General features: G+C 50.2%; 1 protein-coding gene across 2 annotated transcripts in view; it reads right to left on the reverse strand.

The window, feature by feature from the left end:
- Positions 1–2843: 2843 nt before the first annotated feature.
- Positions 2844–15907, reverse strand: part of LOC310664189 (uncharacterized protein C15orf39 homolog) — a 47560-nt gene continuing 34496 nt past the window's right edge. The window contains exons 2-4 of one of the 2 annotated variants that reach the window (XM_083412952.1): positions 11836–15522; positions 9303–9336; positions 2844–6799 (exon numbers count right to left, since the gene is read on the reverse strand). In XM_083412952.1, the coding sequence (XP_083269078.1) occupies positions 6796–6799; positions 9303–9336; positions 11836–15475 (3678 nt within the window). In that variant the 5' untranslated portion in view covers positions 15476–15522 and the 3' untranslated portion in view covers positions 2844–6795. The remainder of the gene's footprint in view (positions 6800–9302; positions 9337–11835; positions 15523–15907) is intronic. The other variant, XM_083412951.1, reaches the window with a different exon arrangement.

Genomic DNA, 15907 nt, shown 5'->3' on the forward strand with positions numbered 1-15907 from the left:
CCCTGGGTTATTTGTGGGGCCTGCCTGGTGTTTTTACATGAGTAGAATGTGTGCTTTTATTTAAAATGCATCGCTGGGTTATCTGTAGGGCATAGGAATTCGTTCTCCCCCCCCCCCAAAAAAAAATATAGCCTGGCCTCCCACAAGGTCTGAGGGACAGTGGACCGGTCCCCTGCTGAAAAAGTTTGTTGACCCCTGCTCTATGGCTCCAGTATCAGCCATCCCACCACCACCACCCTCACCCAACGCTTTGTATTGTTTACCACCCATATCCCCAAACTTTTACCATGAAGGTGCCCGGATGTTAATAGCCGAGATGGAAAGAAGAGAGAGTCCCTACCAGAGAAGAATGGCTAATTAAGTTGATGGACTATGCAGAAATGGCAAAAATGACTGGAAGAATCAGAAATCAGGAAGACCAAAATTTTAATATGGAATGGGGAAAGTATATAACACCTTAAAAACCATTGTAAACAATTAAAATTATTAGTAGGAGGAGTGGAATAACACTTGGAGTTTAATGTTGAATTTTGGTTATTATACAGTATGTAGATTTGGATTAATAGACAAGATGCAGGAGGAAAAGGTTAATATAGGGACCCACAAAGGGGAGGAGGGAAGTCCAGGATATTCTTCAGAATTCTCTTTTTATGTTGGTTATTGGATAATGGTTTGTAAATTTCTAAAATCTGAAAAACTAAATAAAATTTTTATAATTTTATAATTTTAATTTTTTTTTAAAAAAATTACAATTTAAATTTTTAAAAAGAGAAGAAAATCCGAACGCGTGCACACTTACATTGTCACTGTTTTGGTTGCCCTAATAAAGGTGGATTTTACAATTGGTGTGACTCTCTAAGCTCTTTGCAAATGTATTCTCTTAGTGACACTGGAAGCTACCTTATCCCCAATCTGCCAAGACAACAAAGAGGAGGAAATCCTCAACCAAACAAAGCTAAAAAAAAGGACCAAAGTCCATTTTAAACATGGGTCCACCTTCCCTTTAGGATTGTGTTTCCAGAGGTGCCAAGACCTGCCAATGGGATCCTCCCCCTGGCTGTTATATACATCAAATGTGAATGGTGCTATCATTTTATTGCATTGCCCGTTCCTCATGCGAGACTTGTTTTCTGCAAACGTTTTGTTTCTGTCCTACAGGAAGGGAATAGTTTTGTTCACAACGTGTTGAAAAGCTTTTCTTTTAGCATACTGGTTTTGTTTCTAACAGGTTGGTTATTGTCAGGGAACTGCCATCAGTGCCGGAGGGAGAGAGCAAAATCCAGAGGGATTCCGGAGAGCGTCCCAGGATTGGAAGAGGCAGCCCATCTTCTGGGGAAGAGAATCAGCATAGCACCAGTGGAGAAGGGGGGCAGATGGGGGAAGCGGCGAGGCGGTCCCATGACTCCTTGCCGGGGACCAACGGGGAGAGTAGAGGTCCTCCGCTACCCATGCCCTCCTTGCGCAGAAGGCTTTCGCGCAGAGAGTAGGAGAAGATTAGGCGTCAAAGAGCTTCTTTGCTGGAAGAAGTTTAAGAAACGCCCACTGACGGATTCTGCCAGCGATTGAGACAGCCACGGGTGAGTGGATGCCCGGACAGGAAAGGTTCACTCAGGCAATCCAGCCAGGTGTTTGCACCGGCTTACACACGAGCAACCCCTAGAACCATTACAGTTATGTATATAAGTAACAGTAAAGGTAAAGGGACCCCTGACCATTAGGTCCAGTCGTGACCGACTCTGGGGTTGCGGCGCTCATCTTGCTTTATTGGCCAAGGGAGCCGGCATACACCTTCCGGGTCATGTGGCCAGCATGAATAAGCCGCTTCTGGAGAACCAGATCAGCGCACGGAAACGCCGTTTACCTTCCTGCCAGAGCGGTACCTATTTATCTACTTGCACTTTGACGTGCTTTCGAACTGCTAGGTTGGCAGGAGCAGGGACCGAGCAACGGGAGCTCACCCCGTCACGGGGATTCGAACCGCCAACCTTCTGATCGGCAAGTCCTAGGCTCTGTGGTTTAACCCACAGCGCCAGTAAAACAGAGTAAAAAGCAGTGTTTTGTTTATTTGTTTGTTTGTTGCATCTCTATCCCGCCTTTCCTCCAAAGGGGCTCAAGGTGCTGTACATGGTTTGCATTTTAGGCCAAGTAGTGAGCTTCATGGCTCAGTGGGGATATGAACCCTGGTCCCCCAGGTCCAACTTCCTGCACCCACTATTGTTTCTTGCCCCCTCCCCAACGCACACATTTATAAGTGTTTCTGCAAGGGGGTTCAGTCTTTGGGCTGAAAAAGCTCTCCTTCCCCTACTTTACCTGCCAGTTGTTCATGGATTTCTAGACCAGGGTTTCTCAAACTTGGGCCTCCAAAAAACAGTTGGACTACAATTCCCATCATCCCTAGCTAATCGGACCAGTGGTCAGGGATGATGGGAATTGTAGTCTAGCTGGAGACCCAAGTTTGGGAAACCCTGTTCTAGACAGGCCAGTTGTGTTCTTTTTATTCATAATGTTATATGTTTGGGGGGACCCACCCCCTAAATCCTAGAAATTAAGAAACGATAGGGCTTTATTTCACCCGGGTCAAAGACCCAGTTTGGCACCAACTAATGGACTCTCCAATGTTCTATTTGTCCTGGAAGCATCCAAGTTCTTGACAGGCCATTTGGGGGATTTTTAAAAAACTAATGTGTAGACTTGCACTAGACTAGAGAGTCACTGGTGTGCATTGAAAGCACTGCTGTATTTTGGGGTGGTTCCATTGCACTTTCAAAAACGACAGGTCACCCCGGTCTGCTATTAAACAGAATGATGAATGAACACGCAAAGAGAAGACAGCAACACACCAGTTCCAAAACAAACATTTTAATCTTGGTGAAGCACCTCTTAGAAATCGTATCCTTACAAAACTTTTTTTTTATTTAAATAAAAAGGCCAAGGTGCTCTCATTGGAACTCTGTACAAAATATACAGTATCAAACACTTGTTTCCAAATGGTTGCACAGTACTTAAATGCGGCGGAGAAAAGACCCCTTTTTAAATTGTCTGGCAGGACCGCAAGGTGGGGAAATAGCAGGCTTTCCCCCGCCCCTTTCCAAACCGATCTGCACACTCAGTGCACCACGGAAATAATAATATTAACAATAGCAACAACAACAATATCGAGGAGAAAATGGCAAGCAGTGCTGCCTCTAGATACTATCACATGAGCACAAGGGGCATCGCGATGCATCCCTCACCTAAGATTTGCTTAAGATAAATCACTTCCTCTGTGACCCAGCTTGCGGTGCTGTGTTCTCTACACACATCTAGTCTCTGAATTCTGTCCGGAGCTGGCTGGAAAGGGACTTTGTCATATCCAAAGCTTTCCAGTCCACTGCAAGTTTCAATGTGTGGCAGGGAGAGGGTCAACCGCTGTTAGACACCCAACTCTCATAGGATGGCCAGGGACGGATGGGAGTTGCAGCCCAAGAACATCTGGGCAGCACCACAGTCCTGCCTTAAAACTATCTTCCATTAGTGCCTCACGTCTCTTTTTTTCAGAACAGTAATTTTGCCACCAGCACAAACACATCTTCAGGTGTCTTGGACGATTTGCACATGACAGAGCTAATCTGTCATTCATACTTTCCTTTCTGATTCCCTTTAATATACACAAGAGCTTCTTTAAAAAAATAAATGATCTCAAGTCCACAAACAGTACCAAGAACTGCTTTGAAAACCTGCACAAAAATAAAGTACCAAATTTGAAGCCTTTAATAAAAAATAAAAATAGATCTGAACACAGCAGTAACTCCTTATAAAGGCCAAGCTGTCACATTTCTAAAATGTGGTAGTTTAAGCCACAAAAACCCCCAAACATTTAAGTACAGGAGCCATGTCCCCACTGACGTTATGGAGAAACCAGGACTTTTCAAACCTGTTTTCCCTTTTTTTAAATACATACACAGGAGGGAAACTGTCTTTTTAAAAAAAATAAAAATGTATCAAGTGGTCCCCATTAGAATTAATCATGGGTCACTGTTATCACAGAAAGCAGGTGAAATGGTGAAGTTATTCCCAGGCTGATTCTCTTCTGATGGTGACGGGTGGAGGCCACCAAGACTGAATGCTTCACAAATCTCCAGCCTCAAAAAGAAAAGGAAAAACCTGCCGCACTTAGAAAAGTAGCACATCAGGGGGTGAAATAGAACCATGGCCTGCTAGCTTTCTATGTGCGGTGATACTTTGCATCCATACGTATTGTTGTATGGAAGGCGTATTCAGTCGTGCGTATTCAGTAACTCAGAAAACTGGGCTTCCACCTCACCTGCATGGTTTGAGCAAGTGAATTTGGCAAGAGAGGCATAAAAAAAAAAACCAGAGTCGGGTAGGTAGCATGGCACCTCCCATGAGTGAAATTCATCTACAGGAAAAGGAAACCCATGAAATTCAGCTCTTTCTGCAATGCCAGTGGGGGAGGCAGGACTCTTGAAAGGTGCTGCCCATCTCTTTTTGGAGGCCTCAAGAAAGCAGGAAGAAGACGAAGCTGCAACAGCTCCCGCCTCCATGCTGCAAGGATCCGTTCCTCTCTTCCATCCACCCACCAGTCTTGCCTGCTGCCTCAACAAGCAAATCAACCAAACTGCAGGCCCAATCCACACTTTGTGGCAAACCAGGGTGAATGGCTTTTACTGCAAACATGATGATCTGGGCTGCTTTCTTCCACCCCATTGGGAGAAACAAACTGATGATTCTGGGCATAGCATTATGTCTCAAACTATGGAATAGCGGTCTTTTTTCCACTCAATCAACCACCCAAGAGGTAAGCCATGAACAAACCTCAGGTGCTGAGCATGGTTGGTTGGTTTTTGAACAAAACAAACCATGGTTCTTGACATGGACATAGGCTTGGATCCAGTGCTAGTCCAATTCAAAGCCAACCGGCTGAAATTCATGGACTTAAGTCCATTTATTTCAATGGATCTACTCTGACTTAGTTGGCAAGAATGCTGAGCCAGGGATCATGGTTTGTTTCTCTCCTTGCAACAGCAAGGGGTAGCAGAGCAGCTAAAATCAATGTGTTCACAATGAACCATTAGCTATTGTTCACCAGGGTGAGCAAATAGGGCCAGTGGTCACAGATGAAGTTCATTGCCCTCTGATGCCCCTGGACCAGTAATGCTGGATTCTCTCTTTTTGTCATGGGTGTGGAGGCAGCAGGAAGGACAATGATCTACAAACTGCCAAGCAAAATCTTTCCTCTCCAGCACCCAAACTGGCAATTGCTTAAGAATTGTGTCTGGATCATTTCACAATATATGGAAGTCTCGTGGTTTGCAAGGGATCCAGGGATCCAGGGATCCACACCTCCTTTTTTTCTCGCTGGCCCTCTAAGCAGTGCTAGGCAGCTTTTCTATTCCCACAATGCCCCTGACCTGCTGTCACTCTGGAGCACTGTGGGAAATTTAGAGGGTGACAGCTGTATCACTGCGGCCAGCTATATTTGCCAGTGCCCACCAACACAAAAGGATGCCCACCAGCGGCAAACAGACCAAGGGCATCCTCAAACCTGGACCTCAACCCTGAACAGAGGAGTTTTTAAAGACTAGTAGCCAGCTGCCTCATTCAGCAGCAAGCGCAGTGTGCTTTGGTGCTGGGAGGAAGAGCACAGAAGCCATCTTGTGAACTTTAGGTCCTGTTCCCATGTTCCTCCTTTGACATGGCTGCCACCACAAACTACCGCAATATGCCAAGGTTTCCTGAAGACATGTGGAGCCCTGTGGCATTTGGTGGGCTCCACGCCACCAGAGGAACATCTGGAGAGAGTCCTCATCAGCCTCTCCAAAGCATGGAGATTAGGCCTGGGAGATGCCCAGGACCATGGAACATAGCTATGCTTTCAGGCACCTTGCTAATGGGGTTCCAATCTGCCAGCAGGATGACCCAATTTGACATTATCTCACTCTCCCCACCCACACCAAACACACACACACTCTCACTCACTCATCCACCTCCAACCAGCCTTTCTTATAGTCCTGCAAAATCTCGAGGTAATATTGCCAATCAGGCTCACTGTCATATTGCACCGCGAAAACTGTCTTCAGAGGGTTCTTGTGGTATTTGTGAATCCGCACCACCAATCCCGGGTACCACGCTTCTGTCCCGTCCTTCTCCTCGTACAAGTGCCTGATCCGCTTGCCAACAAGGTCCGGATACTGAGGGGGCAAAGCGTAGGCCTTTGTACCACCCAGCACCCGGTGCCTGTACCTCTTCAGGAGCACTGAAGGCGCCTTTCTCCTCTTCTTGCGTTTAGCTTTTGGGGCCGGTGGCCCCTGAATATCTCGAAGGGCATTCTGGAATTTGATGTGGACCATAGATTTCTTACAGTGATGGAGATCCTTTGAGGTACTGGCTGTTTTCCTGTCATCCGATTTGGCCAGCTTCACCTTAAGAGCCCCGGGGAGTTTAAGGGCTGGCAAAAGCTGCTCGGCAGTTTTAGGGTGAAGCGGCAGTCCTTTGGTCTTCAAGGCCACAGAGGCAGAGTCTTTCTCAGGCTGCAACTTTGCTCCCTTTAATGCAGCATCCCTTTGGATAGAAGGTGAGGAGGGTCCCTGAGAGATATCATCATCTATTTGATGGCGGGTCTTGGAGGGCAAACGAGAAGCCAATCTATATTTTTTGCCTTGCTTATGCTTCCTTGCGAAGTGTTGGGTGAGAGACTGGGCTGTCATACCCTGTAAACATCTGGTTGCATCTGTTGACTTCAAGACGTCTGGTGATAAAGCTTCAGTGTCCATCTTTGGGCTCTCCTCTGCAAGATCACCTGTGGAAACAGAAAATTAATAATAAACGTTCAGCCAAATTAGTGCCTGCGCCCTCAACAGACAACCATCCATCGCAGTCCTATAACCTGATCAGAAAATACACAGCCTTCACTCAGAAGATGCAACAGACTCTCACCTGGACTCCCCCAGTAGGTGGGACTGTAGATAAAAAGGTAAAAGACCCCTGGATGGTTAAGTCCAGTCAAAGGTGACCATGGGATTCCGGTGCTCATCTAGCTTTCAGGCCGAGAGAGCTTGCGTTTGTCCACAGACAGCTTTCCGGGTCATGTGGCCAGCATGACTAAACTGCTTCTGGCCCAATGGAACACCGTGACAGAAGCCAGAGCGCATGGAAACGCCATTTACCTTCCCGCCGCAGCGGTACCTATTTATCTACTTGCACTGGCATGCTTTCGAACTGCTAGGTTGGCAGGAGCTGGGACAGAACAACAGGAGCTCACCCCGTCACAGAGATTCGAACCACTGACCTTCTAATCGGGAAGCCCAAGAGGCTCAGTGGTTTAGACCACAGTGCCCCCCCCCCCCGCGCCCCTAGGTGGACTGTACACCTGATCTAGCTCGTGCAAAGATCCTCTTAAGCCATGGAGAGGGAAGAAGGTCAACTGGAGTCCACTGGACAATTTGCAATGGAATACTGGTTTCCTTGCAAAAAACTGGGGGCCAGGTGAATCTTGTTCTGGAGCACACAGCTGGGGAACCTGGAGCTCTCCAGATGTTGCTGGACTCCACATTCTCAACAGCTCTAGCCAGCTTGGCCAATGGTCAGGGTTTGATGAGAGTTGTGGCCCAGCAAATACCTGGGATGGCCACAAGTTCCCCATCCACGTTCTTAAGCAAGAGTGCAGACTCCAGGATAGCAGCATCGCTGCAACCTTTTGAAATCTCCATCACAGAGGTGGCACCCATTGATGCCCACACTTGCAGTGCTCATGTCAGGTGGCAGATGAACCAACCCCCACGGCAGATTGCCAGGAAAAAAATAAGACAAGCAAAAGTTCTTACCATCGGCTTTTTATTCAAAATTCACAGAGAGAGGCTTAGGAATGCTGCCTCCTGGAATAATGGCGTTGTCCCGAGTGAGTCTCCACCCTTCCGTCTCTCCCACTTACTCATGCATCATCGCTACAGGTGCTGAAAAGTGCCCTCTGCCTTTGAGCTCTTTGCTCTCCTACTTTCAATGCTTGCCGGGTTCTGGGAGGGGGTTAAGGAATGCTTTCCAAAAGGACTGTGTCCGCCAGCTGTCGCCCCCCTCTTGGTGCTTCTTCTTCTTCTTCTTCCTCCTCCTCCTTCTCCTCTCCCACTATTTCCCAGCTTTCACCCTCATCTGCCTCTGAGCTGTGTTCTCGCTCAAACCCCTGTTGTAATTCTGAACTGTCTTCTTCTTCGCTGGAAGGGTCAGGCTTGGGAGGCGATTTCCACCATTCCTCCTCTGCCCAGTCCCTGACACCTAATGCTTTAGGACAGCTTATCACCACTTGCATTTTCCAATTGATTTCTTAAGCACCCTTTGCCTGCTGAGCGACGAGACGATTAGCGCACACATGCCGAGGTGGCTGCAAGCAGACCATCTCTGCTCGAGGCAATTCACACTGGAACAGCGAGGTTCAAAGTATGTTTTTAAGCAAGGCTGGCATCGGCATCTGGCACCTTGGGACAGCTGCCGCAGCCCCAGCCCCTTGGGACAGGACCCACTGCAGCCTGCTCAGGGACACCCCCACAACAAGGCTGGCTATGCACTACCATTCAAAATTTCACAAAGTGCCAGAGTAGCTTCATTCCAGGGCAGGCGGTGGGGCACTTCTTTCAGTTAAGAGCTGCATTGCCTTGAGAGTAATCTGCCAAGGGCAGCTGGTTGGCAGAGGGTGGGGCCAAAGGTAGGCAGGAATCTGCTTTTCTGACTTCTTCCACCACCCCCTTCTCTCTCTCTCTCTCTCTCTCTCTCTCACACACACACACACACACACACACCTTGAACCAAGATGCCTTGAACCCAGCCACTAGTCCATTTAACTCTAATCAGCGATGAATCGCGAGGGTGTTAGGACTGGGGTATGTGTGTGTGTTTTCAGCACTCGCTACCTTTGAAGCTAAAACTTCCCACTACCCCTGCCTATTGGGTCATGCTGCCTGGGGCTAATGGGAGCTGGAGTCCAGCAACATTAAGAGTGCACCCAATTTCCCCATCCCAGTGCTAGGGGACAAAGCCAGGGTCCTTCTGCAAGCAAAGCATGGGCTCTACTACTTAGGGAAAATGCAGGGGGGAACATTTGGCCCTCCAGTTGTTGCTGAACTACAAACCCCACCATTCCTGGTGGGGGTTGCAACTCCCATCAGCTCCAGCCAGCATACCTGCCGGTCGGGGATTATGGGAGTTGGGAGTCCAAGCACCCCTGGAGGTCCAGAGGCCGGGGGCACCAGCTGGTCTCCACCACTATAAGCAGCTGCACACCACATAAACCCACACAAAGAACAGATACCTACTTGGAGGTGTGCAGGACAGCCTGTGAAGTGGGACCTGGAAAAAAATAAAGTTATGCAAAATCATCTGGTGTGTTAGTGAAAGGGTCGGTCACAAAGTTGGCTGGCAGTGGGCGTTTGGATGGAGCTAACCTAAGGGTGACAACCCCCTCTGCAAAAAGAAGACTGTGCCCTCTCTCTCTCCAAATATATATATACAGTGGAACCTCGGTTTCTGAGCATCTCAGAAGCCGAACGCAGAAAACCCGGAAGTAATTGCTTCCGTTTTCAAACGTGCCTCGGAAGTCGAACAGCTTTCGAGGCGCATTTTTCATATTTTTTTCCCCATTGACTTTGCAGCCAACCCATTGATCCTTGGTTTTCAAATGTTTCGGAAGTCGAGCGGTCTTCCAGAACCTTGTAAACAGAGGTTCCACTGTACACACATTAGGCTGCCATTTCACATCCGCTGTGTGAGGAGTTGTAGTGCCTGGATTTGTCGTGAGGAGGGGGAACAGGCTTGGAAGAGCTGTGAGGCTATGGGGGATCGAAGGAGCTGTTAGGGGATGCAGCGTTCACATGAAGTGTAATGCGGGGTGCTAGGATCGGTGAGCAGCACAAATAGGGCCACCAGCCCCTAATAGCCTCCCCCCCACACACGTGGATATAGACAGCTGCCTTTTACAAGGTCAGATTGTCCACTTAGCCCAGTATTGCTTGCTCTGGCTGGCAACAGCTCTCCAGGGGCTCAGGCAGACGTCTTTCCTATCAGCCGCTTCTTTGATCCCTTGGCTGGAGACTGAACCTGGCACCTCCACCATGAGCCTCGGGGATATTATTCAACACTTTGCGGAAAGGCAAAAAAGCCCACCGGGCTCACGGCGGCGTCTTTGGACCCTTGGTATAAGGGCAGGAAAACAGATTCAGAAACCACCGGCAGGGGGGTGGGGGAGGCACGGCCATGCTGCAACCGGGGCTCTCCACGAGAACCACGTATCCCGACGGTGGCAGAGCCCATTCTGCCCCTGCAGGCTGCTTGGGCATGATTTTCACCTGCATCCCCAAGGCTAGGGAGCAGATGGAATATCCTGGTGTGCAGTGCGTGTTGCATTCAATAACTTTCTGACTGTAGGAAGAAGAAGAAGAGTTTGGATTTGATATCCCGCTTTATCACTACCCGAAGGAGTCTCAAAGCGGCTAACATTCTCCTTTCCCTTCCTCCCCCACAACAAACACTCTGTGAGTTGAGTGGGGGTAAGAGACTTCAGAGAAGTGTGACTGGCCCAAGGTCACCCAGCAACAGCATGTAGAGGAGCAGGGAAGCGAACCCGGTTCACCAGATTACAAGTCCACAGCTCTTAACCACTATACCACATTGGCTTCCTCGGAAGGTGGTGGGCTTTCCTAGGTGGTTTTTAAGCAGAGGTTGGAAAGCCATCTGCATGGATGCTTTAGTGGAGATTCTTGCATTGCATGGATTGGAAGAAAAAAAAAGAAGGTAAAGGTAAAGGACCCCTGGACCTTCCCGCCACAGCAGTACAGGTTTATCTACTTGCACTGGTATGCTTTCGAACTGCTAGGTTGGCAGGAGCTGGGACAGAGCAACAGGAGCTCCCTCCATCGCGGGGATTCAAACTGCTGACCTTCCAATCGGCAAGCCCAAGAAGCTCAGTGGTTTAGACCACAGCGCCACCCGCGTCCCCCGGATTGGACTAGATGAGCCTCAGGGTCCTTTCCAACTCCATCTACAATTCTATGGTTCTATAATTCTGACAGGTAGAAATGTTTCTGTTTAGGTAAAGGTAAGGTAAAGGACCCCTGGGTGGTTAAGTCCAGTCAAAGGTGACTATGAGGTTGTGGAACTCCACTGAGCCTCTTGGGGTTGCCGATCAGAAAGCTGGCAGTTCAAATCCCTGTGACGAGGTGAGCTCCTGTTGCTCTGTCCCAGCTCCTGCCAACCTAGCAGTTCAAAAGCACGCCAGTGCAAGTAGATAAATAGATACCACTGCGGCGGGAAGGTAAACAGCATTTCCCTGCGATCTGGCTTCCATCATGGTGTTCCATTGCAACAGAAGCAGTTTAGTCATGCTGGCCACATGGCCCAGAAAGCTGTCAGTGGACAAATGCCGGCTCCCTCAGCCTGTTTCTATTTTTTCCAGCTCAAGGATGTGTGTATGCATATGCACACAGAGAGAGATATTTCCCCCTTCCCCTAACAATTTCACCATTCCTTCTGTCCACCTCCCTGCAGCCTAAACCAGCTCCTTTCTGCCCTATCCAAATCAAGAGGCTGGAATGGTCCGATATATTTGCACCCACACCCCACCTGAATCAGCAGATTCTGAACTAGACAAGAGCTCCCATCCTACATGTCACATTCACAGTCATGCAAATGCCTAGACTTCACAAGAATAGCATCCATGCCAAACGAGAAGCAGCTGAGCGCAGGCACCAAAACCCAAGAGTACAGCAGAGATAATCATTTTGCTTCAGGGTAGAGCGGGGAGAGAGCTCCTTGCTGAAAAGCAGGTTGCATGCCATCGTTAGATGCACTTACCAAGCTGTTGCTTGACGCAGTCGTGCCAGTGGAGGTTCAGAAGGTCTGGGTAGATATCGGGCAACTGTTTCAAGGCCAGCAGCTTCAACATGCGGGAGGTGCAGCTCTTTAGCTCCAGGTCCCTCAGCAGCCTCTCCTCGGATAAGGTGGTTGGACGTAGCTCCACCCTGTGGTCCTGCAGCACGTGGTCAACAGAGGAGCTGGACAGGTTGGGGAAGAGGGTCTCCTTCACCACGTGGATGGGGATGAAGATGGTGCCCGCTCGGATCACGTGAGGAAAGGGGCACCTGCGAGTAAACAGGATGGCCTCCAGCTGAGACAGCAGTTTGTTAAGGAACAGCGCCATGTCCTTGAAAGCCAGCCAGATCTCCTTGCCCTTGGAAGGCATCGGAGCTTCAGAAAACTTTGAGCCGTTCTTGTGCTTTGCCGACCCTCCTGCCTTCCCTTGGCGATCCGCTTTGGACTTGGTCTTCTCCAGCCACTCCTTGAGGAGCTCTGGAGCAGAGGTAGACACGGAGCAGGAAATGATGGCGCAGATCGAAGTATGCAAGGCAGTGAAATGCTGCCTGGGGGAATGTTGCTTATCGGGCAATTCGCTGCTGGTGGAAAGTGAGGCACTGGTCTCTTCCAGGGCAGGAGACGCAGCAGGTGCACTAGGAGGTGGGGCTTTTGAAGCATCTGGCAGCTTAACGTTAAAGCAATTCTGTGGCAAGAGTTGAGTTTCGGGCTGAGTCACCGCCTGCTGAAGGCTTTGCTGAACCGGAAATGTGTTTTGCTGAGTCGCCGCATGTGCGAGGCTTTGCTGAATTGGAGGTGTGTTTTGCCGAGTCGCTGCATAGGGGAGGCTTTGCTGAACCGGAGGCGTGTTTTGCCGAGTCGCTGCATAGGGGAGGCTTTGCTGAACCGGAGGCGTGTTTTGCCGAGTCGCTGCATAGGGGAGGCTTCGCTGAACCGGAGGCGTGTTTTGCTGAGTCGCTGCATAGGGGAGGCTTTGCTGAACCGGAGCCATGTTTTGCTGAGTCGCCACTTGCGGGAGGCTTTGTTGAACTGGTGGGTTGCTTTGCAGATCTGTTGCTTGTCCAGAGCCTTCTTGCAGTGTAGAGACATCACTGGCCTTAACAAACACATGGGAGCTCGGCTGCAAGGAGGAAGAGTCTTGTTGCACTGCACAACCTCGCCCAGCTGCATGCGACTTTTGGATTTTGAATTTTTTGTACAAGAATGCAGAAGAGCTGTGAAAACTGCTCTTTCCCGCAGGGCCGCTTTTCCCGGCCAACTCTGCCATTTGCACATTAGCCTCCTGCACAATCTCCTGCCTCTTAGGCAAAGTCTCGCTCGCCTCCTTCCCTTTGCTCTCTGAACTTTCCCTTTCGACAACCTCCATCTTCCCAGGTGACCTCCGAAGACTGGGCACTTCTGCCAATCCTTCTGTTTTAAAGCTGAGATCCAGGGCGTGGTCTTCTCTGGCCCCAGCACTGCCATTTATACAAACTGGTGGGGTCTGGCGACTGGGCACAGGCCCACCTTTGACCCGGCAGCTCTCCCAAGTCCCAACATAATCTTCATGCCCTCTCACAACCCCTGCACAGTTTCTGCTTGGCTCCCTTTTAGCAACTTTTGCCATCACATCACAAGTGGTTTCTTTCCTTCCGGGCAGCGGTGCCTGAGACACTTCTCCTGACCGTACAGGGTCCAGCCGCGGTGGGCTCTGGACTTCCATGCATTTGGCTGAGTTACCAAAAGAAGTCTCCTGGGTTTGACAGCTTTTAGAGAGCGAAATCTCCGCTGACTCAGAGTCAGCCAGGTAACGTTGGTAAGGCGCCAAGCTAAAGACGTTGTTGATAACAGGCATAGGAGGGGAAGAAGAAGGGAGGGGTTCCTCAGGTCTTTTAGCACCCCTTCCTTTGTCCTCCGATGGCTGCACCATACTTTGAAATGAGGAACCGGAATCCTGAAGGATGTTTTGGAGGAGATCTCCTTTAATGCAGGACTCATGGGACGCAGCTGGACTGTCCGAAATCACGATGCACTTCCCTGATTCAGTTTTGCAAGCCCAGAAGTTCCTTTTCTTGGCTTCAGGTATTAAAGTGGACCTTCTGGGTGTGTCACAGAGTTCCTCTCCCTTAGCGTTGGCCTCTTCCGAATGGCTCCGACCCACCCTGCAGGCAGCCGCTTGCATGGACCGAAACCCACTAAGGAAGCCAGGCAATCTGTCCGCAGGGTGGTGCATCTGCGAAGGCTGGCGTTGAGGAGGTGCCCATTGACTCGGAATGTTCTCGTTGCTTAGCTTGGCAACGTGATCGCCCTCGCGACAATCCGGGAGGCCGTCTCTGCTGGTGAAAGAGCCACAATACGAAGCCTTTTCCGACAGGGTGCAGCTGGAGATGGGAGCCTCATGCACCAAGTCCGCTTTGGTCCTTGCGTTTGGTTGGGGCTCGTGTTCCCGAAAAGGCTGGTGGCTCGGCGGGGTTGCCGCAGGAGGAGGAGGACCAAGTGATCTGTAGAGATAGCTGTCCAAGTGACTAGGATAATAACTCTGTGGTGTTAAGTACGATCCTGGGAGAAGCTGGGGATCTTCGCGGCCCGGAGAGGCAAAGCCTTTGCAGGCTGGCAGAGGAAAAAGGGAATTGGGTTTCTCCGACTGCACACAGCTCTGGTGGTACAACAGCATCTGTTCGTGTGAAGTCAGAGCGTAGGAAGTGAGTGGGTAACATGCAGGTGACCTCTCTTGATACATCAGGTTCTGGGGATTGGCCAGTGGGCTGGTAGCAGGAGGTAGCTTTGACCAGGCATGTTTGCCAGGACTTCGGCCACGAGCCTCACAGATATTCGGCGGGCTGTGATATGTGGCCTGGCATTTCTCAAACACTTTGCGGAACGGCGAAAAGCCAACAGGGCTCACAGAAGTGTCTTTGGACCCTTGGTGGGATGGCAGGTAACCCGATTCAGAAACCACCGACTTGGGGGGCACAGCCGTGCTGCAACCAGACCTCTCCAAGTGAGCCAGGTGTCCAGACGGTGGCAGAGCCCATTCTGCTCCCGCCGGCTGCTTGGGCATGCTCTCCACCTGCATCCCCAAGGCTAGGGAGCCTTTTGGGCTGTAGCCGGACTCAGCACAGTAACTGGGGTTCCGGTACACCGGTTTCGGCACCGCCAGAGTCGAGAAACCTGCCGCCGTTCGAGGAGAATGCTGTGCCGGGTAGCTGTGCACCCAGGCCTGCTGAGCGAGTCCTGTATGGCCCATGTAGCTGGCCAACTTCTCCTGAGCAGCCATGCACTTGCTGCCAGCCTTCTCGTGCCCGGAAATCTGACCCCGTGCCCCAAAACCTTCTGCTTCCGGTCTGTACAGCATGCACAGGGCTTTGTCTGTCCTCGGGGGGTGGCTGGCTGCGGCACCCGTGCAATGGGCGTAGGTCTCGGTGGGAGTCCAGGGAGACAAAGACTTGGGCCCTTCGTGGCATTGCAGGGGGTAGGCAAAGCACGATCCCTTGTAGCTGTAATGGTTGTCCGAGGTGTAGCCAGGCAGGGCGCTCGACCTGCACAAACCCGACGAGAGAACATGGCCTGCCTCCACCTCCAGTCGAGGGTGCTTGCTGTAACTCAGGGCCCCGAGCGGCTCCAAACGTCGCTTCTCAGCCATTACGCTGCCCTCACCACCTCCGGTCTTGGAGAGTCACTCTGGATACTCTGCAAGGGGACAAAAGAAAAGGCAAACAATCAGGGATCCAAGCCTACCACACTGTTTTCTTGCTAGGCAAAGATTTGCTCGCATGGCAGTTGTTAAGTTGTGGGTGAACATATCAGATGACACAGCGATTCTTCAAACAGCTCTTGTTTATTCAGAGGCCAGAACAGAACTGAGCTGAAGGGCTCAGTAAGCCTGCTTATATAGAGCTCCAGTACAACGTTACTGTAGCAACTTTCTAAAACTATCCAATCACTGAACGTCACTTTCGATCCTTCATTTGCATAACTATCTACAGTATCCCCCTGCTGGCCCAGGGTGAGAACTTCAGTACATAACAGCAGTCATCTGAACGCCAAGGCTCTCCAGATGTTGATGGACCACAAT

This window comes from Podarcis tiliguerta, assembly GCF_965153285.1.
Source record: "Podarcis tiliguerta genome assembly, chromosome: 14".
Lineage (NCBI taxonomy): Eukaryota > Metazoa > Chordata > Lepidosauria > Squamata > Lacertidae > Podarcis > Podarcis tiliguerta.